General features: G+C 40.9%; 2 protein-coding genes and 1 long non-coding RNA gene across 4 annotated transcripts; 2 read left to right on the top strand and 1 right to left on the bottom strand.

Moving 5' to 3' along the window:
• The first annotated feature begins 18 nt into the window (after positions 1 to 18).
• Positions 19 to 4157, top strand: RPL24 (ribosomal protein L24). The gene is made up of 6 exons (XM_065650271.1): positions 19 to 124; positions 248 to 323; positions 1645 to 1755; positions 2820 to 2956; positions 3373 to 3436; positions 4027 to 4157. The coding sequence occupies exons 1-6, from the start codon at positions 120 to 122 to the stop codon at positions 4105 to 4107; spliced, it is 474 nt and encodes a 157-aa protein (XP_065506343.1). The 5' UTR covers positions 19 to 119; the 3' UTR covers positions 4108 to 4157.
• Positions 2976 to 7784, bottom strand: LOC135997627 (uncharacterized). 2 transcript variants are annotated; one of them, XR_010607467.1, is made up of 3 exons: positions 7640 to 7784; positions 6281 to 6476; positions 2976 to 3308 (listed from the first exon to the last, which is right to left on the bottom strand). It is a non-coding gene; the product is annotated as an uncharacterized LOC135997627 (long non-coding RNA). The 2 variants fall into 2 exon arrangements; XR_010607463.1 differs by lacking the exon at positions 7640 to 7784 and adding an exon at positions 7424 to 7510.
• On the top strand, positions 7003 to 25119 carry ZBTB11 (zinc finger and BTB domain containing 11). Its single transcript, XM_065650020.1, has 11 exons — positions 7003 to 7712; positions 10022 to 10257; positions 10931 to 11162; positions 12287 to 13101; positions 15097 to 15276; positions 15850 to 16086; positions 16473 to 16617; positions 17686 to 17803; positions 19487 to 19645; positions 20333 to 20508; positions 21838 to 25119. Exons 1-11 carry the CDS (start codon positions 7403 to 7405, stop codon positions 22362 to 22364), a joined length of 3135 nt encoding a protein of 1044 aa, XP_065506092.1. The 5' UTR covers positions 7003 to 7402; the 3' UTR covers positions 22365 to 25119.
• Positions 25120 to 26395: the final 1276 nt, after the last annotated feature.

Genomic DNA, 26395 nt, shown 5'->3' with positions numbered 1-26395 from the left:
GCGCTGCGGGGGGGGTGGAGCCGTCCCGGCGTGCTGCGCGCGGCGCGCACAACGGCGTTTCCCGTCATCCTCCCTGCCTCTTCGGCCTGGCCGCCGCCCGGCTCTGAAGTGCCGCCATCATGAAGTAAGGGCCGCGGCGGCTCCTGCCGCCCCATCCGGGGCCATCCGCCGCGGGGAGGCCGCCGGAGGGCCGGGCCTTCCTCCTCCCTTCCCCTGCTCTCTCCTCTAACTCTTCTCTCCCGCGCAGGGTCGAGCTGTGCAGCTTCAGCGGGTACAAAATCTACCCGGGCCATGGGCGCCGCTACGCCCGCACCGACGGGAAGGTGAGGTCGGGGGGCGGGAGGGGCCAGCGGGGGGGCCGAGGCGAGCCCCGCGGGAAGGGGGCAGCCGCGGTGTCGGGCGGCAGCGGCTGGCAGGAGCGGGCCCTGCAGGAGGGGGAGAGCGGCAGGTCTGAGGTAGAGGCCGGCGCGGTGCTGGGGGAAGTGAAGGCCTCGCACTGGAGGCGCTGTGGGGAAATGCGGTGTTGCCCGGGTTCTTCGCTGGCCTTGCTGTAGCGTCTGCTTGAACCGCTCGTATTGAGCCGTACATAAGGAGTAGCATCGCACTGCAACCGTCGGTGCCCAGGTGTCATGACTGCTGTCAGAACTGGTCTGCAGGAGAACCGTGCTCGTGCTGTAGCTTTGGGTTTTGGGTCGTGTTTTAAGGTTGTGGTTTGGGAAAGGCGTCTTAAAGCATCTGGTCTAAAGTACCAAAGTTCTGTAGAAAATGCTGTTTATATATATGACATCTAATGCTGAGATTGGCTGAACTAAACAATGGGACTTGCAAATAATTTGGGTATGGATCATTGGGATAAAATACAGAGGAGAGGCCTTTCAGGCTCTCATACAAGTAGGACTGTCAGAAATAAAAATACATTTAATATCTACAAAAGACGGGTTTGGGGTTTGGATACCCCAGGACAGTAGTCTTGCTGTACAGAATCTCTTGGGAAATGATAACTAAGTAAATAGACCTAGTGAATCCTTGGGTGCTCCCCTGGGAATCTGTTTATACTTCAGATTTAATTGTATGGCTTATAGTAAATCAGCCTGCTAATTCCACCTGTGATTGTAGGCAAGAAGCTTAGTCCAACTGTGCAAGAAAGAATTGTGTGGAATATCGGTCTCTTTTCCTTATGCCAAGTTTTGACTTGCGCTTAGAGGAAGTGCAGAGTTAGTTGAGGACAGACATTTGAAAAGTATGATGCTGGTTATGGCTTTTCATGGTGTGCCCCGGATATAGTGCAGCAGTGGATGCAAGTGGTAATTTGAGGTTTCCTCACAAAAAATAGGCTGCTTCATTGTGCTATGAAAACAAAACCTGTAACGTTTGGCTTTAGTGTAAGGGAACTAAATTAGGCATGGAAAATTTCTTATAATGGAAAGCCTTGTAAGCCATAAGGTTAATTGACGCAACAAAATCCCAAACTTGACATTTTTTAAAGTACGTTCTAAAATTTTGGGTTGTCAGGGCTGTGTAAAGAAATACAAAAGCATCACTGTTGAAAAACGTTGAATCAAATAACTACTTGGTATGTTGACATAAACTGTAGTAATGTCTTTCATAGAAACAAAGCTTACACAAAATATTTTACCTTCCCAGGTTTTTCAGTTCTTGAATGCAAAATGTGAGTCTGCATTCCTTTCCAAGAGAAACCCCCGTCAAATCAACTGGACTGTTCTATACAGGCGTAAACACAAGAAAGGACAGTCAGTAAGTATAGACCAACTAATGCTGCTTGAAAATTTTTCCATCAAAAGATATGGTCTATTAGAATAGAGGTAAATTGAGTATGCTGCTGTTTAGCAGAAGCATGACCTATATAATCAGGATGAAAACTGGCTAATAATGGTACAAACGTGTGTGCATTTACATGCGTTGGCATGTTGCTTTATGTTTGAAAGCTATCCAGCTCAGCAAAAGCGTTATATCGCTTCTTTGAGGGCTCCCTCAGAACCACAGTAGGTTCAGTTGATTTCAACATTTATATGAATGGCATATGTTTTAAAAAATTAATTTTACAGAAGGTTGGTAATGCTGTTTAATATGTAGACTTTCTAAAAGCTTGGACTTGAAAACTTCCTGAATGGTGGTAGTGTGGCATAGAGCTGAAAATCTGGTGGATCATTATTTCCAAACAGATGGTTTGGGGGTTAAAGGGTGGGGAACTTTTCATGTACTCTTCTTGAAAACTTTGGGCTGTAACTTAGTAGGAGGTCTTTCCTATGTAGCTGTCATTGTATGAAAAAGATAAATTAATAAGGCATGTAGCATGAGGTATTTTCAGTTGTCTTGCTTAAATTTGCACAGCAGAAGAGCATTTGGAAATGCTTACATACATGTTATAAGTCAGTGTGTTTTACCTGTTTGTTTGAAGAAAGTTGATGCTCAATGGCTTACACTGCTGCCCAGCACTGTGATTCCACTTGGAATAGGTGGGAAGTGTCTTCCTTTCAGAAGATTCTATCAAAGCAGACTTTATCCCTCCACTCCCCCCCGTTTTTTTTTCTGGGAGTTACAGATGGCTGACCTTCTGACATTGTTCCAAATAACTGTGTTTATACCTTGCAAAGGAGAATACATTGTTCTTTTTGAGCTCTTCATCTGTGTGGGCAAATCAAGAAATTGGTTATCTCTAAAGAAAAGAGTAAAATTCTGCTTTTTTGTAGAGTTTTATAATAGTTTGGATCTTAATAGGAGCTTGTTTCTATAATTGTCTTTAGCCTTTTATTTAACGTCTTATACTAATTGTCTGTCTTCATCTTCTGCCATTTTAGGAAGAGATACAGAAGAAACGCACACGTCGTGCTGTTAAGTTTCAGAGAGCGATCACTGGGGCCTCTTTAGCTGAGATTATGGCTAAAAGAAATCAGAAGCCCGAAGTACGAAAGGCGCAGAGGGAACAAGCTATTAGGTGAGAAAACAGAGATAAATTAAGCTATCCCAGGCTTTTCAAAGTTTATTAACGCTTTTCATACAAGATCTTAAATTATAGAGGATCTCCATGGTTTATAAGCATTTTTTGTGGCTTTGGTTGTGGCATTGGTGTTTTTTAATCTGTATATTTGGAGGTAATACTGAGCAATCTCGGCAGGTGATGGTAGCAGCAGAGAAGGGTCTCTTCTTGCCCTCTCCTTTTGTGAAAATATTGCTTTAGTCACACTCAGTTCTGCCTTCTCTGTAATAGTCTTCGTAGAGGTACTGAGTGCAGAGGATAGATCTGAAATAATACATTCCTTTCTTGATCCTAGGGAGCTTGTACAGTGCTGAGACAAAGAAACAGTGAATGGCAGACATGAATAACTGTTACCTTTTTCTGTGAACTAACAGGGCTGCAAAAGAAGCCAAGAAGGCTAAACAGGCAACCAAGAAAACAGCTGTTTCTGCTGCAAAGGTAAGATGCAACAGGTGGATAGAAATAATGAAATGTAATACACTGTGTTGTAATGCAACATTCTGTTGCAGCACTCAATTGGCAATTCCATTTGTGTTTGGAAGAAGTGTTTACTTATTGATTTTTTTAAAAATTTTTTTTTAATTTTTTTTTTAATCTATAAGCCAAGATCTTAACCAAACTTTTGTACTGAAGTTAAACATACCCAAACAGCTAAATAGAATGACCCTTTTTTTACAGAAGAAATAAGTATTACAGTAAAACAACTTTATGACTATGCGTCAAAGATTCTTAATAGCTAAAAACTTGTCTGGATGTGACATCTTCACTATCTAGGAACTTGGTAACAATATTTTGATGAATGCTAGCATCTTTTTCATTACTTATGAATTCATGCTGTATGTTGGCATCATACGTGTTGTAGGCTTACAGTCATATGTGTGTAACAAAATGTGATCCTAATCTCATAGATTATAATTCTAATCTGATTTAAATTGCCTAATTTCTGTCCAGAATCTTAAATACAAAGGGAAGCTTTAAGGACAGCAAATAAATTTTCTCTTTGCTTATACTTTATTATTTCTCTCCAGGCTCCTACAAAGGCAGCACCTAAGCAGAAGATTGTGAAACCAGTCAAGGTTTCTGCTCCTCGTGTTGGTGGAAAGCGCTAACTTGCCAAACTGTTAGTCATGCTGAATAAATATCTCACTAACTTTCAGAACTTGTGCCATGTTCTCTTCAACTGTGTGAGATACACTGAAGAAAATTAATCTATGAAATAACCATGTCTGGTTTTGCAGACTCAAAAACATCTTGCCATAAAACGTGGTTTCTTAAGGCAATATGTAGAAGCAGCTGTTCTTGCCTGAATGACTAAACAGCACAAGTTTATTCTGCATCTACGTCAAATGGCATAAAAAGGGTTTCCGCGTTCAGAGATGCAAACTAAAGGCTGTGCGGAGCAATACTGTCTGTGACAAATGCATTTCTTGTGTTGTGGAATGCATGTAGCAACATGTAGAGGATAGAAGGAGAAACAGGTGGAAAAATGGGAATGGATGGTTTCATGGGCCACATGGCTGTTACACATAAAGGTTCAGATGCAACTCCTGGGAAATTGCTGGAAGCTGTCGTCAGGAAAAGGATGTCTGTAAAGGTCCTGCCTTGCACTTGTTCACTAAGCTAAATCAGTTTCTTGACCCAGTCTGGCCATTTTTCTGCAATTATGATCTAATTAGCAGCACTTGCAACACTGGTAATGGGTTGAAAGAGCTTCAGATGCAGCGGATGGTGTACATTTATTTCAAGCTCATTTAGGTTTGTGTTCAACTTCCAGAATGCAGATAGGGGTTCCCTTAGGAGTTGCCCACACTCCCACCCCTAGAGGGAGTGGCCATTTGTTAAATTCATGTGAAGAATATGTGTCTAGTAATTACACAGACAGTGTGCCCAAACTTCGCCATAGTTTAGATGGACAGTACCAAGTGGCCTTGGCTAAACAATGTCCTCTGACTTACTGGAAGTATAGGAGAAAATGAATCTTCTCTACTTTCTGAATCAGACACTTCTCAATTTCTTGATGCTGCATCTTACTCCTTACTAGCACTGTGAAGCTTTGAGGTCTTGCTTTGTTATCTTAATCCAGTGGTCAAGAAAGCAGCAGCCTTATCATAGGTTTGCTTCCTGCAGTTCTTTTGGGCTTCAAAAACACAATGGCTGTAGTGAACAATTTGGACTGTATTTTGAGTTATACTTTTTGGTTTGGGTCTATTAGATACAGGTCTAGATCGAGGTTGCAACTAATTTAAAATAGGTCTAGCTTGATTACATTAATGCAGTTTGCACCATTATCTTCCAAACAGTTATGCTTTTTGCTATATAAAAAAAAAATAGGAGCTACTCGTGTTTAGTATTAAAAAACACCACTGAAAGTTACCTATGCTAGTGGCCACTATATAAAATCCTGATTAAATCAGTGTCATGTATCAAGCACCTGGTGCTCGTGAAAGTTTCCAGCTAAAGCGCTGAAAGCAAAGATGAGTTTTTACGAACAGTCTGCTTGAAATACCATTAATGATACATATGAATTGATTGTCAGATATGATTAATTAGTAAGTCAATATTTGTTAATGCTTTGAAGTTTGCAGTCTTTGGTTGCCTGCTGTTTCAGCAGAGGTGGACAGGAAAGGCTTTAAGATCACCCTGCTGTTTATTCACGAGTTCTGACTGATAGGGTGAGACAGTAAAGAATAACAGCCCATCAGGTTACTCCTCTCACAAGTTATTCTTCAAGTGAGTGAGGCAGGCTGTTCAGGGCGATAACCTGGTGTAATTGCACGTTATTCAGCTCAAACATAGATATAATGCAATGAATTGACAGGGAACTTAATAAATTAAAGTGCTTGTGCTTACCTAATGCAATGTAATTGGTTCTCTATTAAATATTTCTCACAAAAAATAAAATACTGACCCACAGAATAATTTGTGTTGAAAAGGACCTCCAGAGGTCATCTAGTCCAACCCCTTCCTCAAAGCATGTCTATTTAAATTAGGTTGCTCATTGCTGCATCCAGATGAGTCTTTAACAAAGACAGTGGTTCCACAACCTCTTAAGGCAACCTGTTATTTGACTATCACCATGGTTAAAAAGAAAAAAAAAAAGCCTTATTTATAACTAGAATTTTCTGTGTTCTAACCTGTGCTTGTTGCCTATTGCTAGGCAGCTCTGACAAGAGTTTGCCTTTGTCTTCTCTACATCCCCTGGTGAAGTAGCTGTGCGCAGCAGCCAGGTCCTCACAAAGCCTTCCCTTTTGAAGGCTGAAAAAGCTAAACTCTCAGCCTCACCTCATCCCTCATGCTCTTATCCCTGACCACCTTTGCAGCCTTCTGCCAGACTCACTCCACGCGGTCAGTATCTTTGCATTTGGGGGGCGCACACCGCTCCAGGTGCCGCCTCGCAAGCACTGAGCGCAGGGGAAGGGTCGCTGCTGGCTATGCTCCTGCCTGGGTGCGGGCATCCTGGGGCTTCTGCGTTTCATGCCTATTATGGATGTAAAACAAAATCAGGTCAGAACTTGGACAAGGACAACCAGCAGTTGGCGTTCAGGTTATCTTTCTTTCACAAATACAAAAGAGCATGCTCGATGCACGGAGAGCCTCAACGGTCATGCAGTTCCCCTGCAACATAAAACCACACTGACAATTTTCTCGTAGCTCCTGCTCCTAGGGCAATTTTGGATCGGAGGGTGCTCGTTTAGAAGCTACGCCAATAAAGCTATTTATTTAGGACTGTCCCTTGCTCCCAGCGCCCTGCCCGCGCCCGCCCTCACAAACTTCGCCCGGCTCTAAGATGGCGGCCACTCGCCTTCCGCTCGGCCTCTCTTTTGCCCAATTCCAAGATGGCGGCTTTGCTCCCTCTTGGGACCTGCGCCTTCCCTGCGCACGCGCCCCTCCCATGCGCGCGGGCCTCTGACCTCACTTCCTCTTGTGCAGCAGCCATTTTGTCTTTCCGTTGCTGCTGCTGCCCGAGCTTCTCCCTCCCACCCGCCGCCGCTGGCTGCGAAACTCCAGTTCCCCCCCGGGCCTGGCTCCCGCCGCCTGCGGGCCGCGCTGTCCGGCCTCCCCGCGCCTGGGCGAGGGGCCGGCGGAGGCGCGGGAGGGCCCCGATCCTCCTTCCTTCGGCAGCGCATGCTCTCCCTGCCCCGGGAGGTGCCTCCGCAGCCCCACGGACCCCCGGCGAGGGCCGGTGAGCCTCTCCCCGCACGGGCCCGCCGCATGTGAGCGGCACGGGTGAGCCCCGTCCCGCACGGAGACGCAGCCCCGCAGCGGGGCCGAGAGCCTGACCCTCCGCCCGCCTTCCCGGCGGCGAGGGGGGGAAGCCCGGCGTGGCTCTGAGGGCGCGGAGGCCGCCCCTTCATCCCCCCGCCCCGCGTCGTCCTCCCGCTGCCCCTCTCCCCCCGCCCCGCCATGTCCAGCGAGGAGAGCTACCTGGCCATCCTGCGCTACCTGACCAACGAGCGGGAGCCCTACGCGCCGGGGACGGAGGGCAACGCCAAGCGGAAGATCCGCAAGGCGGCCGCCTGCTACGTGGTGCGCGGCGGGACCCTCTACTACCAGCGGCGGCAGCGGGACCAGCAGCGCTTCGCCGAGCTCGAGGTGGTGCTGCAGGCCGAGCGCCGCGACCGCCTCATTCGCGCCGCCCACCTGGCGCCCGACGGCTCCCACCGCACCCGCCTGCAGACCTGGCAGGGGCTCTCGCAGAAGTACTGGTGGCGAGGTGAGCGGGGAGAGGAACGGGCGGCTGGCGGGGCTGGGGTCAGTCCCCGCGGCGCTGGGTCCGTGAGCGGGTTGGTGAGAAGGAAGGGTGCCTGTGTGCCCTCCCCGGGGAGGGGACTGTCGCTTGCTGTCTCGACTGTGCCGTCCAGCGCTCCGTCTCGAAGAGCAGTTCTGGGTGGCACCCTAAGAGGGAGGCCTGGCTGTGCGAGGTGCAGCCTTGGTCAGCAAGTCGTCCTGCGGCTGCTTGTTCAGTAGTGGCATTTCGAATGTATGGAAACGCTGAGCATGACAGTCCCCATCCGAGTGTTGTGTACAGCCTGCTTAAGGTAGCAATTTCTCAGCTCGTATGCTTTGTATAGGGCGATAATCCACGTGACCTAGTTCAGGTTTTCACCTCATAATACCTTTTCAAACTAGCACGTGGATGGTGTTCACGTTTAAATAGTAGAGCTGCCAGTGGTGCCTCAAAGTCCTTGTGCTCATTGTTATATTTGTTTCTTCCAACGAGAAGCTGGAAAGGCCAAACTGATTCTCAGTTGGTTCCTGAGTGATGTCACAGCTGTTAGAAATGGTACTGTACAAACAGCAGTAATTCCCAGTTGGGGCCTTCTTTTGGCTGAGCCACTGACTTGGTATCTGTGTTCCCTTTGAATTTGCTGTTCTACTTTTAGTCTTATGTATCCATTAGACACATGTCCAGTTGTTCACAGGTCAGTTGCCCAGGACTCAGCTTCTGTTTGTACTGCTTCTCTTGTTTTGCTTTTTTCGTCTATCAGTCAGCATGGCAGTCATTTCAGCTTTAGTTTTCTTAATTTGAAGGCTTTTTGGTCTAGCTGCAGCCCATCCTTTCAGTCCCAATCTCATTGACTTGAAGGTTTTTTATTGTGAAAAAGGATTCGGTGTCTCAAAGTTGATACATCCAATCTGAATGTTGTTGGCTTTCTTGCCTTTATCTGGGTTCGCATTATCTGCCCAATACTGGACTGTTCTAGCATCTACTGTCATCCTATGCTGGAAACTTCCTTAATGGACCTCCGCATATCTTCTGTTCATCAGAAGAGGGCATTCTGTAGTCTGCATGTTTTGATCTTATTGGTTAGCTTTATTTACACAACCTATTTCTCTGGTACTGATAATACTAAAATTCATGCCCTACTTTCAGTTGTATTTTGTTTCTTATCTGTGTCTCCTTGAAAACATTGGTTTGCCCTGCCATTAAAATATGCTTCTGCTGCCAGTGGACAGCAGCCTTGACCAGCTCATCATCCTGAGATGGGCATCTGTCTGTTGTGTCTGTAACTGGGAAGAAATGGGCCGAAGTGTGGCCCAGTGGCCAGGAAGGGTGTTAGGTATGGGATCTGAAGACCATAAACCCTCTGTCCTGGGGACTAGCCCTGGTTTCAGATGAAATCAAGGAAACATAAAAATGTTTGAAATGGGCATGAATATCTTGCGTTGGAGTGCCTTGGGTCTGAAGTCTGTGTTTTCCTGATCCTTACAGAGACCTATGTAATGATAGTGCATCTCATGCTCTGAAGAGGTGTGAGCAGTGCAAATCTGACTCTGTCAGCCCACTTCTTTAGCTGTGCTAGATTTTCAACTGTAGAGACACAGATGTTGTTACGTTTGCTTTTATATTGTCCTAGTGAAGAAAATGAATTTGGGTTGAAAGCCGTACACTGAAAATGTCTTGGTACATAGAAGAGGACCCTGAGCTTAGGAACAGTTGACTATCTAAAATTACTTAGTTTCATCAGTTAAAATACTGGTGGGAAATGAATTTCTTTAAATTCTAAAATCATAAGCGATTGATTTAAATTGGTGTTAGTAATACATATCAGTGTCATGGCATATAACACAGTTGGTCCCAAGTTTTCAAAAGCTTAGGTGAGCCTTCCAATTCTTCTCCCTCTCAGTAAGGACAAGCTGAGATCCACTTCTGTGGGTGAAATGCTGAAGCAGGTTACAGCTTTCACTGTCTTGGGATTCTTAGAGTGAATGTATCAATACAGCTATTTTTTCTAGCTTCAAAAATCTTTCTAGGAGAGTTTGCTTGATATAGTGACATTCCAAATGTTCTCTCTCAAATTAACAATGGTTTACAGCAGTGACAGACAATATCATACAATAATGTGAGAGAAGCAGAACTGGTGAAAAGAAGTCTGAGGAGAAAAGTGTAGGTGACTGACTGAATTTTTTTCCTTAAGTGTGTAATATTGTTTTGCTAATCACCTACATATTTAATTATTTGTTTAGGGTAAATTGAATGAACATTAGAAGCCTAATTTAGCTTCATTAATTTTTTCTTAGGTATTCTTAAGCAGGTTAAAGATTACATTAAGGAGTGCAGCAAGTGCCAGGAAAAGCTAGATCGCTCTAGATCTCTGTCAGATCCTTCTGAAATGCTGGAGGAACTAGGACTGGATGCAAAATCTCATGAAGACAGTAATGAAACAGATGATGAATCGAGTAATATGTCATCAATCCCAGCTGCATCCCCAAAACCCGTGAAGAAGAAGCCAATAGCGAAGCATGAGCTTGTATTTGTAAGTACCTTTGTTTACATCTGAATGTATTTAAGATGTTTGCTAACATGTTCTTAGTCACATATTTATTTTCTATTGTTGTGATAATCTTGCTACAATAAGATGACATAAATTTTGCCAAAGATATTCGATATATGTGCAAATGAGTTACTGGTATACATGACACGAAATTAATTGTAGTATGTCACCTTTGGAAAATAAAATCACTCTGACTCTTATTTATGCATACAGGGCCTAAGGGAAAATCAATGACAAAAGTATAAGTAGTAAAGCATCACATACAAGATTCTAATGGAATCTATATCCATTCCTTAATGAGTGATGCTGTATTTATATATAAAATTATTGATGATAACTGGGGACTCATATGCATGTGAAGACTTTTGAATCTAGAAACCATTTCTTGACTATAGCATTGAAAATATGGTCAAAGAACTGTGTGAATATCCATGTCTTCTCATTTTTCCAGTTGTCCGTTTTAACTGTGTTTGGAGGGAGGGTAAAACTTGATGCATTTAAAGAAATAAAATAATAGTAAATATAAGCTGTATATTATACAGGGTTGAACTGATTGTATGGTTGCAGAAAATAACCCTTTTCTGTGATTTAGTGTGAATGCTTAAAAAGGCACAGTCTAAATGTAATGAAGTTCTCATAATGTTGTTTATGACAGGTTGACAGTAAGGGCCTTGTGAAGCAGTCATCTTCCAAACATTGTCTGTCAGTCTTAAACCAACTGAATCAGCAGAGGCTTTCCAATCAGTTCTGTGATGTGACTCTGCTGATTGAAGGAGAGGAGTACAAAGCTCACAAATCTGTCTTGGCAGCCAACAGCGAGTACTTCCGAGAGCTCTTCATTGAGAAAGGAGCTGTCTCTAGTCATGAAGCTGTAGTGGATCTGTCAGGTGAATTGTTGTGGGTTTCAAAGCTAGAAATCATAATATCCTAAATAAGGTGTACAGTACTTTTTTTTTGAGTATTCAAGACAACCAGATATTTTGATCTTGCTCTTTTTCTCTCTTTTAATCTAAAAGTATTTTGTGTGGATTTTAATGCTGAAGTGATCACTCTGGTTTTGCATAATCTGATCTTCCGTATTGAATGGACAACGGGATTTCATCTTCAAATTTCTGAGAAGCTTTGGATTGATTTTTACCTTACTTAGGCCTGTTTTCTCCTTGTATTAGTCACAAACATTAAAAAAAGGGAACATAATCAAATGCTTCAGTACATCAACAGAGGATGTTGAGTAGCTTCTCAGAGACTTCTTTTGCTGAACAAATACTAAATTTTTTCCTTATGTTTGTAAAACACTCATATGTTTCTGCTTATTTTTCAAACCTTCTGGTACCTTAAAGATAGGAGATGATCCTAAAATAAATTTTCTAAAAACAGCTTTGTAGTGATGAAGAATATTGTACAGAACATATGCCTCTTAACTGTGCCTGTCTCTGCATGAACAATAGACTTCTAGTATGATGGTCCAGAAGGTCCTCAAATTAAATATTTGATTTATGATTTACAGAACTGTGGAAAATTATACCAAATGCTAGTTTTTAAGCAGTTCTATCTATATATCCCTACCTTTATTTTTTTCATTAGCCACTTTCTTGTGTTATTTTTCTACCGCATCAGTTATTACTTAAGTCCTGACTTTCTGAATGTAGCATGTCCAGAAGGACTTTGGTTTAATTAAGGTTAATCTGCTTCAAAAGTATTGTGACTCTCCTGATATCTTAAAACATTCTTCTTGAGAATTTTATTATGAAAATACCTCAGTTCTAATTACTTATTGGAAAAATTGTCTGTTCTTACTTCCACATAGAAAATACACAAGGAGGGTGCTTTTGCATAGATGTTAATTAATTGAGTCCCTGCGGAGGGGCTTCAATGTTACTTGCAGTTGTGTTTTGCTCTAAATTTCAGACTTAACCGTATAAAAGGTGATCTGTTGTGTCCATCACGGGATATTTTGGTGTAATTCGGGCTCATCAGTCTTTGCTCTAATCTCTTGTTTTATTCCTGGTAGGGTTCTGCAAGTCCAGTTTCCTGCCTCTATTGGAATTTGCTTATACTTCAGAATTAACTTTTGACTTCTGTAGCATGGCAGATGTGGCCATGCTTGCCCGGCATCTCTTCATGTCAGAGGTCCTCGAAATCTGTGAAAATGTGCACAAACAGATGGAAGAGAAGCAAATTACAGTGTACCAAAAGGGAGATATCCAAACAGTAGAGTCAACACAAAATTTAGCAGAGCAGACTGAAGTTGAGATGCAGCCGGTGGACAGTGCTGAGCAGCCTGAGCTCACAGCCAGTGAAGCGCCAGCAGCTGTGAACGGAGCTTCTTCCTCTGCGAGGCCAGAGGAAGCAGCGGCACCCAAGCCTGAGCTCCTGCCCCCAAAGCCTGCAGAGGCCACTCAGAATGGTCTGGCAAAGCCTGTGGAGCAGTGTGAAACCACTGAAAATTATGTCAAGATGCAGCTCCTGGAGAGCATCTCAAATAGCGTTGTGTGTGTCACAAAGGCTGAGCCATCGACTGTGGAAGCCATGGACACAAAAAGTCAAATGGAAATTGCAACAGATCAGAATGAAAGTGGTAAAGCAAACATGGACACTGCTTCTGAAGAGTCCTCAGAAACACTGCAGCAAATATATGGCAGGCAAAGTAAAGAACAGAGCCCTTCAGCTGCACAACCAGAAAGCCTCGCTTCCAGCCAGGATGATACTTACAAAAGCAAGCTTCGTCAGCGTTCTGTTAGTGAAGGCGGATATATCAGATTGCATAAAGGAATTGAAAAAAAACTGCAAAATAGAAAGACAAATCCTAAATCTGCAATACAGCAGGTATTCTATCAGTCATTAGGCCTCTTGTTAGTAATAGTCCCATGTTTTGCCACCAGTCTGAAAAGACTATTTCTCCATTCCAAGGACTCTCTGGCAAATGTCGGGGTTTTTTGAGTGGTTAATGTTACTGCAAACCGAAGTAACTTCTAAGATGTGACAGTTGTGCAAAGAAAAACAAAATGAAACACAACATTGGCGTCAAAATTCCTTCCATATTGAAGACCTTATCCCAGCTTGAGTATCTTCTCCCAGCTTCTTATGGTTGGACAGGTGTATCTTCTCCATAAAATTCTTAATGATCTGGAAATTTAATTCTTAACTAGCACATGTGTATGTCAGTCATAAACAAATGTATATATCTGTCAGAGAAGTGAGACCCTACATTTGTTAAGACTTGAAAACAGAGCATTACAACACCCTCGTAGATAGAAATTGTAGCATTAGTCTCATTTTACAGATGGACAACTTAAAGCCCAAATGTTAAAGCTAGCACAATCAAAATATTTGAGCAACTTATTTATGATGGCTGGAGAATGACAAAATTCTGTTCTGTTTTGGGAGGGTAAATATCTACCTTCAGGAACAGTTCCTGGTAAATTTTTTACAGTTTTAAAATCTGGCTCCTTGACAGATGATATTTACAGACAGTGGCCACTTACGGAAAAAATGGTTTAGATGATTTCTCAGAATTGGATTCAGAAATAGGTTTCTGCTTTCCTAACTAATTTCGTAGCTTTTAGCATTTTTGTTTCGTGCATCCCTCAACTGCCCCCCATATGGCATTAGATGTCATGTAAGCATTGGGAAGGAGATGCTCTTTCCTGGGTGTCCAGTTTTGATGCTGGAAGAATAACAGGAAAGAGAGGTTACAGGAAAAATGCTGCTGACTTTTGATTTGTAGTGATTGCCATGCCATGGAGATGTTCAGGATGAAGCGTGCTTTCTATGAACAGATTATTTTCCAAGCTCTTACTAACCAAATTACAGAACAAAATTATTTTTGTGGCTTCACAGGTTAGCCAAGTTTGCCTACATTTTCAGAGCAACAGCAAAATTTAAAAACAAAACAAACCAAAACAACCCAAAAGAAAACATGAAAATGTTGCCTCTGTGTTGAGTTTTAGTTTGTTTTTGAGAGACGTGGAAGAGCTAGCATATTTTCAAAAACTGTTAGATATGTTACTTGGTGAGAAACAGGAAGAAGAAATGTGGATGCATTGTACTTTTTTCCCTTGTCTTATTCTCAGAAATCTGAAGGCGAGATACCTGATACAGGAAATTTCAGCCTGCTCACTTACAATTTGTCTTTTAAAGAATTTGACAGCAAGTTTCTACAAAGGAAAATGAGATTATCAGCTCCAGGTAGCACTGCCAATACTGCCTCACAAAAAAACCACTACTCTCTAACAAAAAAAAACCCCAAACAAACAAAAAACAAACAAACCCCCCCACCTAATAAAGCTGGAATGCTTTTAATGAGAAAGAACTTTGCTTAAATAGTATATGCTTTTTTACTGGTTATTAATAACTCAGTTTTTGCTGGCTGGTTAAAAACTATTTAGGCCACTTCGTGTTGACTTTTGTAGTAAAGCAAATTTAAATCCTGAAAAGGGAAGTTGGAGTTTAGGAAAGGGTTGGAAACATTTGATGGAAATTGTGACTGGCAGCACTTTCTGGTTCCTCTGTAACTATCCCTTAGCTCTCACTTCGGCAGTAACTCAGGGTTGAATAGTTAGTTGTCTCTGAACTGGTAAGTAATTGTCTGCCTATAATTATAATCAATTTATGGTTTTAAAGTAAGACCAGTTTTTCACCCACCATGAGATCTGTAGCTTTGCAGTGAACTGAAAGAGGGTAACTATAGCAGCTAAGTAAACTGAGGAAAATTTGGTGGTATTATAGTAACACACAGAAACATCAGCTTTTAGTACTAACTTGCAGAGGAAACATACAGTGTAGTAAAGTTCATTCATGGGTTATGTTTTTCCCACTTAGGTTGCCATGAAGCTGGTACAAAGAGGAAAAAAAATGAAACAGCCCAAAAGAGAGCCCACAGAAAATAATGAAGTGGAAGCTCAGCACAAATGCACTGAGTGTGCAATGGTGTTCCAGCGGCGCTATGCACTTATAATGCACACACTGAAACATGAAAGATCTAAAGATTATAAATGCCCAGTAAGTTGTGGTTTTGTTTTGGTGGGGGTTTGTTTGTTTTGGTGGGGTGTGTGTGGCTTGTGGTTGGTTTTGTTTGTTTGTTTGTTTGGTGTTTTTTCTGTAAACTTCCCTCTTTATGAAAATTCATTCAGTAATGACATTATTAATTATTTTTCTTGCCTCTTTTTGTACATGTATTTATTTTCCTTATGGATTTTAGGGATGGCTGCAGCCCTGATCTGGATGGAGCAGGGTAGAATGTGGTGCAGTTGCCTGGCATGACAGCACTATGTGACATGGAAGTGCTCTTGCTGCTGGAGTGGGCTGTACTTTTAACCTTACTAGTAAATTTGCAACTGTGTTTAAATTAGCCTGGAAGTTAGCCTTCTTGGGAAGTGATCAGTTGTTCTGTCAATAGCTGTAAAATTCAAAATATTCGACTATTGATTAACCTGAGATAAAAATGCCTATTGGAGTCACGTTGTAGACCTAGCTAATCATATTACTATACTTAAAACCTCAGATTACGTTTTAAAAAAATAATTTTGGATTATTAAATGCAAGGTAAAGTTGGAATGTTGTTTTTTTTCCTAGCTGTGTAAAAAAGAATTCCAATATGGTGCGTCCCTGCGAGCCCATCTTGTCCGGCACACTCGGAAGACCGAAGTGAACACTGCAGCTGCTAGCACAGAAGAGACAGGCGTGTCTTCAGTGAAAGGGAGAACTAAACGGGAATTTATTTGTGATATATGTGGGAGAACTCTACCTAAGCTCTATTCTCTCAGAATACATATGCTCAAACATACAGGTGTAAAACCACATGCATGCAAGGTAAAGAGAAAGTCCTTTTATTCTGTAATCAGTAATGTTTTCTTCATATATAAGTATTGACACTGTGCTAAAATTTAGGTTAATTTAGGTCACTTCAGAATGGGGAAAACTACTGTAACATTCGTAATGAAAATTCTTGTAGTCCAAGACGGGGAACACTAGAATGAAGTTCAACGATGGAAGTTCATATTCTTATGTCGAGAAGGATGTCTTCCCTTGAGTATTCTTTTTTTTAACAGACCAGCACAGTGGCACCAGTGGCAAAATCACAGGCTTGGCCATCTTGGTTCCCAAGAAATACAGGAGGTTTTGTTGTGTTTGAAGTTAAACACCTGTTACATAATGAGTTATTTTTGTCCTATTCCACTGGATGTGGATTTTTTTAGGTTTGTGGAAAGACCTTTACATATAAGCATGGATTAAAAATGCACTTAGCTCTCCATGAAGTACAGAAACAGTTCAAGTGTGAATTGTGTGAAAAGTCTTTTGTCACAAAAAGAAGTCTTCAGGAACACATGAGCATTCATACAGGTAAGTGATGAGAAAGAGGATCCTTTTACTTTGGCTGTTGTATGCTTCTGAACTTTAGCGTTGTTCTTCAGTGTTAAAGGAACTGTTTAAAAAAAAAAATAAATAGTAGTTTCTCCTCTTTCTTCTACTGGTCAGGCAGCTGAGATAGAGGGTAGTAGTCATTTTCCATTTATTTTCTGGACTTTTTTCACCATAGCTTAATGTTATTATGGAAATGTTCTATACAATAACAGGGAATCATGGTTGGTCTGTTTGTGTGTTTTTATGTACATATTTAATACCTGTATTGTGTCAGTTCAACAAAGATATGGAATAGGCTGATATGTTCTGGAGTATTTACAGTTCCAGCGTATCCTTTCAGAGGAAAACATGCTAAAGTCAATCTCCCTGAATCTCCATATATGCTTTATAGGACTTGCTGTACTAATACTGAAATTTTATAAAACCTGCTATCTTGAAAGATCTTTGCTTGTATTAAATTATTATATTGTAATCTTTCACATGCTGAGTTTTAAAACTGTAATGTATAGAAATTGTCTGTGTTTCTTGTTTCCCGAGTTGGGTGGAATCAAAAGTGAGAGACTGTTTTGACAAATTGTTCCAGAAATTAAGGAATTTATATTAGTACTGATGAATTGGAGCAGAAAACTTTTATTTTAAGGTGTTGTTTCTCAAACTCAAGATGTAAGTCATCTGTAAACAATGCTGTGTTGCTGGAGAAGTTGCATGTTATACGAATGCAGGCAGTCGGTGTTTTTTCACACGAGGGTATTTTTTTAGTCTGTTCACATTTCATGACTAATTAGTAACTGCCATGTTGTACCTGTGTTTGAAAATGTGCAACAGAGTGATTTAGAGTTGCTACCTCTCCACTCTGTGTATTATTACATTGGCACATACAAAATACATTTAAAAATTCCATCTGTGTGTAATCAATCCAACTTCTCTTTGTAGCACTGCTCTGATTACTTAAGATCAATTACATGAGAAGAAAAAAACCACTCTGACAAAGCACTCCAGAGGTATGGAGGCCTGGCTTCCTAACATATTTTGTTTTGTTTTTGTCAGGAGAATCCAAGTATCTTTGCTCCATCTGTGGAAAATCTTTCCACAGGGCATCAGGGCTCAGTAAACACATAAAGAAACACCAGCCAAAGCCTGAAGTTCGTGGATATCAGTGTACTCAGTAAGTTGGTTGGTGGGGTTTTTTGGTGGACTTTTTTTCTTAGCATTAATGATCCTAGTAATTTTAAAGATTAAAAGCAGCTCCTTGTTGTAGCGTAATACTGTTTCCTAGCCTGGGGTAAGACTTTTGAAGAGTAAGTAAAAAAAATGCGCTTTTGTTAATACATGCATTGGAGGGCAAAAGTGTTGGTTTTAACTGTTACCTAGCTCTAGTTTCATACAGTTGTTTTCTGATGAATATGTTTGCACTTGTAGCTGGAATCAGTAGCTATGTGGTTTTAAAGCTCCTTTGTCGGACCAACAGAAGAGTTGTAAACAAAAGGCCTTCAGCCTCTTTGTGCCCTCTTTTACTGTGATAGCTGATTCCAGTTTAATTTGAAAATTTCCTGTACAGTCTACAATGTATTTGTGTGCACTGCAATACACACTGTGTTTAGCAAACAACTCTGTGGGAACATCATAAACTAAAACTCACTGACTGTTGCTGTTAACTTAATTATAAAACTTATATGACCACTTAAATATCTTTGCATTATGCACTTTAGTTTAGTGGAAGCTCTGTAATGACCAAGTAGACTATAGGAGAACCTGTCAAGTGACCTGCAAAAGCACAAATTGGGCTTAATTTCCAAGCTGTCAATTAAGTCTCTGGAAAACTCAGGTATTAAGAGGGGTTGTACGATTTATTTGATTGCCTGTGTGCAACTCATGATTTTAATGAAAGCTTTAATCCAAAGTATTCTTTAAAGCAGGGGTGTCAAACTCATTTTCGCCAGGGGCCACATCAGCCTCACGGTTGCCCACAAAGGGCCGAATGTAATTTTAGGACTGTATAAATGTAGGTTTAAAGTATCTCTGGTAGTGCTGCTGCATGCTCGCAAAAAATAATATTTTTCTAACTGCTGAAAACTCAGTTTAATTCTGTCAGCAATGTTTTTATTTAGTGCTAAAAATATCGCTCTTAGAAATACAAAGAACAGAGCTAATAAGGTCCACAACAGGGACAGAACTGTTTGATAAAACACACTAGGGAAGGCAATTTTGGTTTTGAAGGAGAAATATATTTTAAAAAATAAAAATATTTTTACTCAAGGCACTACAGTCATGGATGCAAAAGATCACGTTGACAGAGAAAATATTTTGATTCCCCAGCTCCTTCAAAACAGACACAGTACTTGTTTTTCCTGCAGTGAAGATTTCTACTAAGAATATGATTCATGTTGTCATAAATGGTTTAGAGACCTTCATTAAGCAATAACCAGACTTCAGTTTTCTCGTTTGGTGGCTTGAGCTTCTGGCCCAGTTGAACAAAGATGAACATAAGTTATTTTTCTAAAATGTTTGTGAAAGATTTCCAGTGAAGTAGGTATTTGATTAAATTGATTTCAGTCAGTTTGCCTTTGATTATTCCCCATAAAAATATCAGAAAGAATATAGTTACCCATAACAGGAAAAAGTGTTTCAGAGTCCTCAAGTTGTATTTCAGACCTTCAGATAAAGTGCTGCTCCTTTTAATTTTCCCTGGTTTGGAAAGGGGTTGTGCTTTATATACATATTGGTGACACAATACATGTTGTCTTCTCAAAGTCTTCAGTTGCCATTAAAGAAGAGGGTTCCAGTGCCTTTGAAATCAGGGTTAGCAAGATCTTTCTTATATGGGATGCTAAAACCTTTACTGTTACAGGTGTGAGAAGAGTTTCTATGAAGCTCGAGATCTTCGGCAGCATATGAATAAACATTTAGGTGTGAAGCCATTTCAATGCCAGTTCTGTGGAAAGTGTTACAGTTGGAAGAAGGACTGGTATTCTCATGTAAAGTCGCATTCTGTCACAGACCCTTATAGGTAAGAGGAAATTCATTTAACAACTGAAATGTACTAATCAATATGAGGTTAAACAGATCCACAGCCAGTCAACAAGGAACTGCCTCGTCCAGGGGCATCAAACTCATTTTTACCGGGGCCACATCAGCCTCGTGGTTGCCTTCAGAGGGCCGAATGTAATTTTAGAATTGGATAAATGTAGCAGTAGTTACATTTATCCAGTCCTAAAATTACATTCGGCCCTTTGAAGGCAACCGCGAGGCTGATGTGGCCCCCGGTAAAAACGAGTTTGATGCCCCGGCCTAGTCCATTGTTTTTAAGTACCAATTGATTGGTGTTGACTAGGGTCTTGAGCACTTGGGAATGGATGTGTGACTTCAGATGATGTGGTCCAACTGTTACCCTGCTGGGACAATTCTGGAACTAATGAATATGAAGTTATTAAAGGATAAATATAATTGATGAAGTTAGAAATGCTTTGTATGTGATCTTACTTCTGTGGAATGGTATGTGGAAGCTTTGTGGCTGTGAATAAGAGAAAATGTAGCTCGCTCCAACAATTTTGTTTCTAATTATGGAACTACTCATCAGATGGGCCAGTATTCCTATTAAACTTTGCCTAATATAATTAAAATGCATTTGGTTTAAAAGGCATAACATAAGTACAGAATAATGTTTTCAATAGATTTCTCACTTAACACATTTTAGGTGTAACATATGTGGTAAAGAATTTTATGAGAAAGCTTTGTACAGAAGACATGTACAGAAAGCCACACATGGTAAAAAAGGAAGAGCAAAACAAAATCTGGAACGAGTGTGTGAGCATTGTGGAAGAAAATTCACACAACTCCGGGAATATAGGAGACACATGAACAATCATGAAGGTATGTAGAAAACAAGTAGTCACGACATCCCTCAACCCCTAAAAACATTATAGAGAAAGGGGTAGTTGTTTCTTTGAGTCTCTGTATGCCCTGTGTTGCAAGATGCATAGAAGTTCCTACAGAGTCTCCAGCTGGTTTTTTGCTGGTCCTGGTTTGTTAACTAGCTTCCAGTGATTCCCAGAAGTGGCTGTTGGGATCTCCCTAAAACTGCAGTTGCACACAGGAACAGTGATAACTTGTCCTTCTCAGAACTTCAATGGCAGAGGAACTTTTTTTAGAAGTGATTAAAAGATGTGTATCTGCCAAAGAATTGGATGTAGTAAAACGTTCTCCATTTTGAAAGGTGCACACGGTTGACAAAATATTCTTCAAACAGGAAAGCAATTAGCCTCAATTTAAAAAGAGTACTGCTGTTGGAAGTCATTCAGCTTCTTGATTTCTAACAAGCAGTAAACTATATGATGTTTGGGGAAAATATGAAAGCATTTTATAGCTTTAAAAAGTGTGTGCATTTTTACTTCAGATGTGAAGTATATGATACCGATTTTTGAGTATTTGGTTGTTCCAGCTGTGTTGGAAGTCTTACGTATATGCTCTTGTCTTGGGGCAAAGCCCACATTTTTGAAGCATGTTTCCTTTTAAAGAGCTGTTATGAGTAAACACAGGAGCTGTCTAACTATTGAAATAGAGATTTTGTGTTTGTTTCTAAAGAGATAGTGTCCTGTAATAGGTACCTAGCCTAAATCTACAGTAACTGGAAAAGCCAGTACTGAAATAGTGTCTGTGGCCACCCGCACACCCCATTAGATACTACAGAACTCGGATGTAAGGGAGAATAAGATCATACAAACATCAGGTGCAGTATTTGAACACATGCAGTGTGGAGGAGGAGGGGAAAAGCTGTAGATGGCGTTATGAGCTAACTAGAGTAAGTGCTGATTTGATGAGACTCGTAAGATTTACAGAAACAAAGTGTGACTAGGAATGTAAGTGACAAATTCTGTTAAATAAATGTGGTTTCAGAAATTTACAATTGGCAAAAAATTACAATTTTATTAAGCAGTATGTGCTTAAAATAGGGGAGAAACTGGAATAAAAGGAATTTTGAAAATAAAAAATATTCGAAAGTGGGCAGACCACTTACCATTGAGTGTGTTACGCTTTGATTATATTGTACAGAAATAGTAAGCAAGATCTCTTTCTTTGACAGAAAAAGTTATAGTATTTCTTTTGTTCTTTTATCCTGCTGTTCTGTCACTTCTCGTCATTGCTCATGCATATTTACACATGCTGATGGTCATCTTTTTCTTGCTTTCCATTTGAGAACAGGTGTGAAGCCATTTGAATGTCTAACGTGCGGAGTGGCCTGGGCCGACGCCCGTTCGTTGAAGCGTCACGTGAGGACACACACTGGAGAGCGACCGTACGTCTGTCCAGTGTGCAACGAAGCTTACATAGATGCCCGGACGCTACGGAAGCACATGACCAAGTTTCACAGGGACTACGTACCCTGCAAAATTATGCTGGAAAAAGATACTCTTCAGTTTCATAACCAGGGGACACAGGTGGAGCACGCCATCAGCATTTTAGCAGCAGACGTGCAAGAAGAAGAAACCAAGATTTGCGTTGGTGGTGGTGAGATTGAGACTGTGGTGGTGACAGGAGAGACACTTGAAGCCATTGAAGCAGTTGCAGCTACAGAGGAGTGTACATCGGTCTCTACTCTTTCTGACCAAAGCATCATGCAGGTGGTAAATTATGTATTGGCGCAACAGCAAGGACAGAAAATGGCTGAAGTGACCCAGGCCATCGAAACTGTAGAAGTGGAAGTGGCCCATGTTACAAAGACAGAGTGAATATAGTACATGTGAGAGCAAGAAGGGTGAGGTCTTAATGATCTGTAAGAGCTAAGTATTTAACTGTGCATCTGAGGCTTACAGTGATGTCTATTTGCAAACAGTTATTCCCCACTACTGAATGTCTTGGTGACAAAATACTGCACCATGCGTTATGGGGGAAGAAGTTAAGATGCTTCAGTGTGCACCAAGGCTTTGAAGGCAAATATTTCTGCACTGGCTGTAACTGGCAAGAGGAAAAAAAAAAAAAAAAATTGGAAGAATAATGTTTTCTGTGTCAGGGAGTAAGTATCATGCTGTAACTTTTAGAAAATGAAAAAGGAAAAAAAATATAAAGAGGCTGCACTAAAAACTAGAAATGCACAGCTATTGGTATAATTTTTTTTTTACTTCTGTTTTCATGTGCATTTCATTAAGTTTGTGAGCAAATTACCTGTACCAGATTGTCTGTTTACTCCCCTAGAACAAGGGGATGGTAGAATGCTTTGTGCAGCTTGTGCTTCGTGTGACTTTTTTTCTTTGGGTAGATGCACCATTGGCAGTTAGTGAATCTCAGTTTTGAAGAACTTACTTAGATTCCGGGTCAGTGGGTGGCAGATTGAAGGTTCAGCAAAATGCTGTAAATGTTTTACAGATAACGGGCAGGGGTCCACTGAAGTCTAAGGAAGTGGTTCTCTGAGACAGATGGTTAATTTAAGTTGACCAGGGGACAGCCCACTGCAGGGAGGCTGCTCAGAGAAATAAACTGCTTTTTATTTGTAAGCGAGGTTGCTTACACTTCATCCTCTGTGCACAACCTTGTTTAGTTTAATGATGCTTGGTTGTGTAAAGGAAGCTGTCGCCTGCACTGTTGTATGTATCCAAAGCAGGCAACCTAATGATGGATGTTTCTAATTGTGCATTATATTTGATGTAGTAACTCTCAAAGGAAAAAAAGTCTAATGGCATGCTTCTTTGGGAATATAAATCCACTGAAGTCCAGCGAGGTACGATCTGATCCTGTATCATGTTGGAAGGAGGAGCCCTGCTACTTCCCAAATGGGACACACAGCAATATCAGGATAGAGAACTATGAAAATCTTACTATGGGGTAAAAATTATTTTTTTTTTCTCAAAATACCAGAGTCTTCAGATCTCATTAGTGCTGTTGAAAAGGAAATACTTCTAGCACTAGCTAATTCACAGTTTTACACCACATAGATGGAAAAATTCTTCCTAGGTTTTCCTGCAAGTAAGCATGAATCACAGCCATGCTTAGCCCAAGTTTTATTGTCTCTGATTTAATAGCACGAACAGTGAACATCTTAATCTGTACAAGGTGCAGGTTCTTTCATTGTTGTTTGTTTGGTGTTTTTTTTTAAAGCAAGAAACATGTCTGTCGAGGTAACTGAATGTGCTATGCATATGAACAATCAGAACTGTATTATTTAAATTGTTCTCAGTAAATAGTATCATCAAATGTTTCACAACTGACAGCAGCAAGATATCCAAGGAGCCAGAAGCCTGTAATACCACAGGGTAAACTTCGTAAATAAAGTTACATCTGTGTAACTGTGTAGTACCTGTGAAACAGATCCACTGAACGAAATTTAAGCAAAATCTGTGACAAAGCAACCACCTCATTTGAGTTAGTATTTCTACCTTTTATCTTCCTTAGCTGAATATCTGTCTACTAAGCTGCAGAATGGACTGTTCTTTTTATACCTTGCAAGCATGTAGATAAGCAGTTGTTGAAAAATTTTTGAGCAATACATAGTTTGAGTTCTTGTCTGGGATCTGAATTAATCTGTAGGTGACCATTTCAAAGGACAAGGTCTTCTTGCAGAGAAGTAATGTAGTTATTTATACATCCTGTAGACCTTTGCAGTTGTATTATTTTCTTATTTCCAAATGAAGTAAAACTAAAATTAATTGTTAAACATAAAAAATACTGATAGCTGTAACTCTTGAATTTTTGTATGGTCAAGAATCTGGAGATAGCCATCCTGTTTGAAATTAAAATACTGCCATTATGATGGAAAAAGGTTAAAAAGAGCGCTCGGTAAACTATAAAATTTACTTCAATGTTTCTATCTTACAAATAATTATGTATTACTAGAGTGAGGAAATCTTCAAGGAAAAATAGCTGTAAATAGTACTAGAACATTATTTGTATATTTAGTGTGTTACCTTACAAAAAGAGTATTACCAGCACCTTAGTTTAATCTTTGGTGCATTTATTTATTTGCCCAACCTATGGAAGAAACAGAAGTGAATCTGAATTCCAGAGCGTTGTTACCCACTGTAAAAATGCTTTAACTGACTTGATGGTCTGCCATTCAAAAAACAAACACACAAAAAATTGCAGAAGGTTGTTTCCTAAACAAGACTCAGCCAGGAAAGCCAAAGCTGAGCGTTGCGGCACCCCTTCCCTACCATTTTGTGCCTTACCTTTTCTGAAGGGCATGAGGTAAGCAGGGAGTGTCACTCTGAGCTTTGCTGTTCCCCTGTGTGTGAAGCTGCCTTTTTTTCCTTTGGACTTCAGCTTTTAATGTATAAGATGTTCACTATCCTTCTGCAATCTATTTGAAGTCAGACTGCAAATATGCAGTTGCCATTATTTGTTTTTTTTAAAGTTCATGAGAAATGTCCATTTATAAAGTATTCAGAGTGAATTCCTGTACATAATGGATTTGATTTGTACATTCTGCTGGTTTTATTTAGTGTTAGATGTATAAAGTTACGGTTATTTCTGTCATGAAATAAACTAAGCTTTGCCATGAATTACTCTTTGAAGGAGCTTTTCTTTTTTGGGGGGAAAAAAAGTGTTGCAGTATTTATTCCTCTTTGGTATTTCACCTTCCATATATAGATAGATAGATGTCTGAACAGTTCTAGTAACACCTACTTTTAAATTTTTGCTTCAGGTTTAAAAAACTATTTTGTATGAGGAAGGGGAACCCACTGCCCTCCTAAATTGTGTCAGAGCATGGCTGTACAAGAGCACAGTGTTAACAAAACTCAGTGTATATTTATACTGAAATCGCTTTGGCTGCAAGACCGTGGTGGATGAGGCACCCACTCAGCCTCTCTGTTACCCAGCTGTAACCATTTTAGTTTGTTCCAGATGTTATTTCTCTTGACTTGGGTTTCTGCACAACACTGCAAGCACCACACAGCACTCCTGTCTTGGATGAGTATTTGAGGAGGGGTTGTGGTGTGGAAGTTGTCCTCCTGTGTCTCACTCCTTGCTGAAGGATCAGCTGTGCAGCTGCCTCCAGGTCCCGGACTGAAGGGAACAGCATCCTCTGCCTTTCCATTTGCTGTTGGAGCAATTTTAAGGCAATGTCAATGTTGCAGAAAGGCCAAACAACTGCTGTTCAACAGGGGTGCAACTTACAGATGAAAAACAGCAAAGTCGTGTTGGATAATTTTTCCCCCCATTGTTTCCACTGGAGCTAGAACCATGTCATTCTTGGGTGTTAAAGGAGCAGCCATGAATTTCTACAGCATTGGAGCTGCATGTACATTTAGTATGATAGCATCCAGGAGCCAGTCTTGATGCTGTGGTGGGAACTGAGCACCTGTCAAGCAACTCTTTACTGAGACCTGCTCTCATGCAGACGAGTTCCAGCTACTGAGGGTGAGAAGCCCCAAATCACTTCATTGCCCTCTCAGGCACAGGGCTGTTGGGGAATATGCTTATGAGTCTACTGTGACTTTGAAGGGACTTCTCAGAAAGTTTGTCTTCCACCTCCATGAATAAAGTTGTGTCCCGAGGGCTGTATTTCTTGATTTAGGCAAAGTGCCCTGCCTTACCAATGGTAACATCACCATTAACTTCTGCAGTGCTTTTAGATGTGTAGTAGCCCAAGCTCTTCTTGGGGCCTTGTATTTTACATGTGAACAGGACTGCGTTAAACAAGCATCTGAGTAACAAAGCACAGCCAAAGATCTATGCTAGTTTCACAATTACTCTTTAAGCTACACTGCTCTATTCAGTGCCTGCAATTCTATATTGTGGAGGCTGGTGTGCATATGAACATAAAAGG

Source organism: Caloenas nicobarica, chromosome 1, assembly GCF_036013445.1.
Source record: "Caloenas nicobarica isolate bCalNic1 chromosome 1, bCalNic1.hap1, whole genome shotgun sequence".
Classification (NCBI taxonomy): domain Eukaryota; kingdom Metazoa; phylum Chordata; class Aves; order Columbiformes; family Columbidae; genus Caloenas; species Caloenas nicobarica.
Note: the sequence above shows the minus strand (reverse complement) of the source record. Positions and strands in the feature narration are given on the sequence as shown.

Bases quoted from the DNA above. Each gene is read 5' to 3' on its own strand.
- RPL24 (XM_065650271.1), top strand. The intron at 1,756-2,819 runs GTAAGTATAGAC...CTGCCATTTTAG, and splicing joins AACACAAGAAAGGACAGTCA to GAAGAGATACAGAAGAAACG. The intron at 2,957-3,372 runs GTGAGAAAACAG...GTGAACTAACAG, and splicing joins CAGAGGGAACAAGCTATTAG to GGCTGCAAAAGAAGCCAAGA.
- ZBTB11 (XM_065650020.1), top strand. From the start codon at position 7,403: ATGTCCAGCGAGGAGAGCTACCTGGCCATCCTGCGCTACCTGACCAAC. The intron at 7,713-10,021 runs GTGAGCGGGGAG...ATTTTTTCTTAG, and splicing joins GCAGAAGTACTGGTGGCGAG to GTATTCTTAAGCAGGTTAAA. The intron at 16,087-16,472 runs GTAAAGAGAAAG...GGATTTTTTTAG, and splicing joins TAAAACCACATGCATGCAAG to GTTTGTGGAAAGACCTTTAC.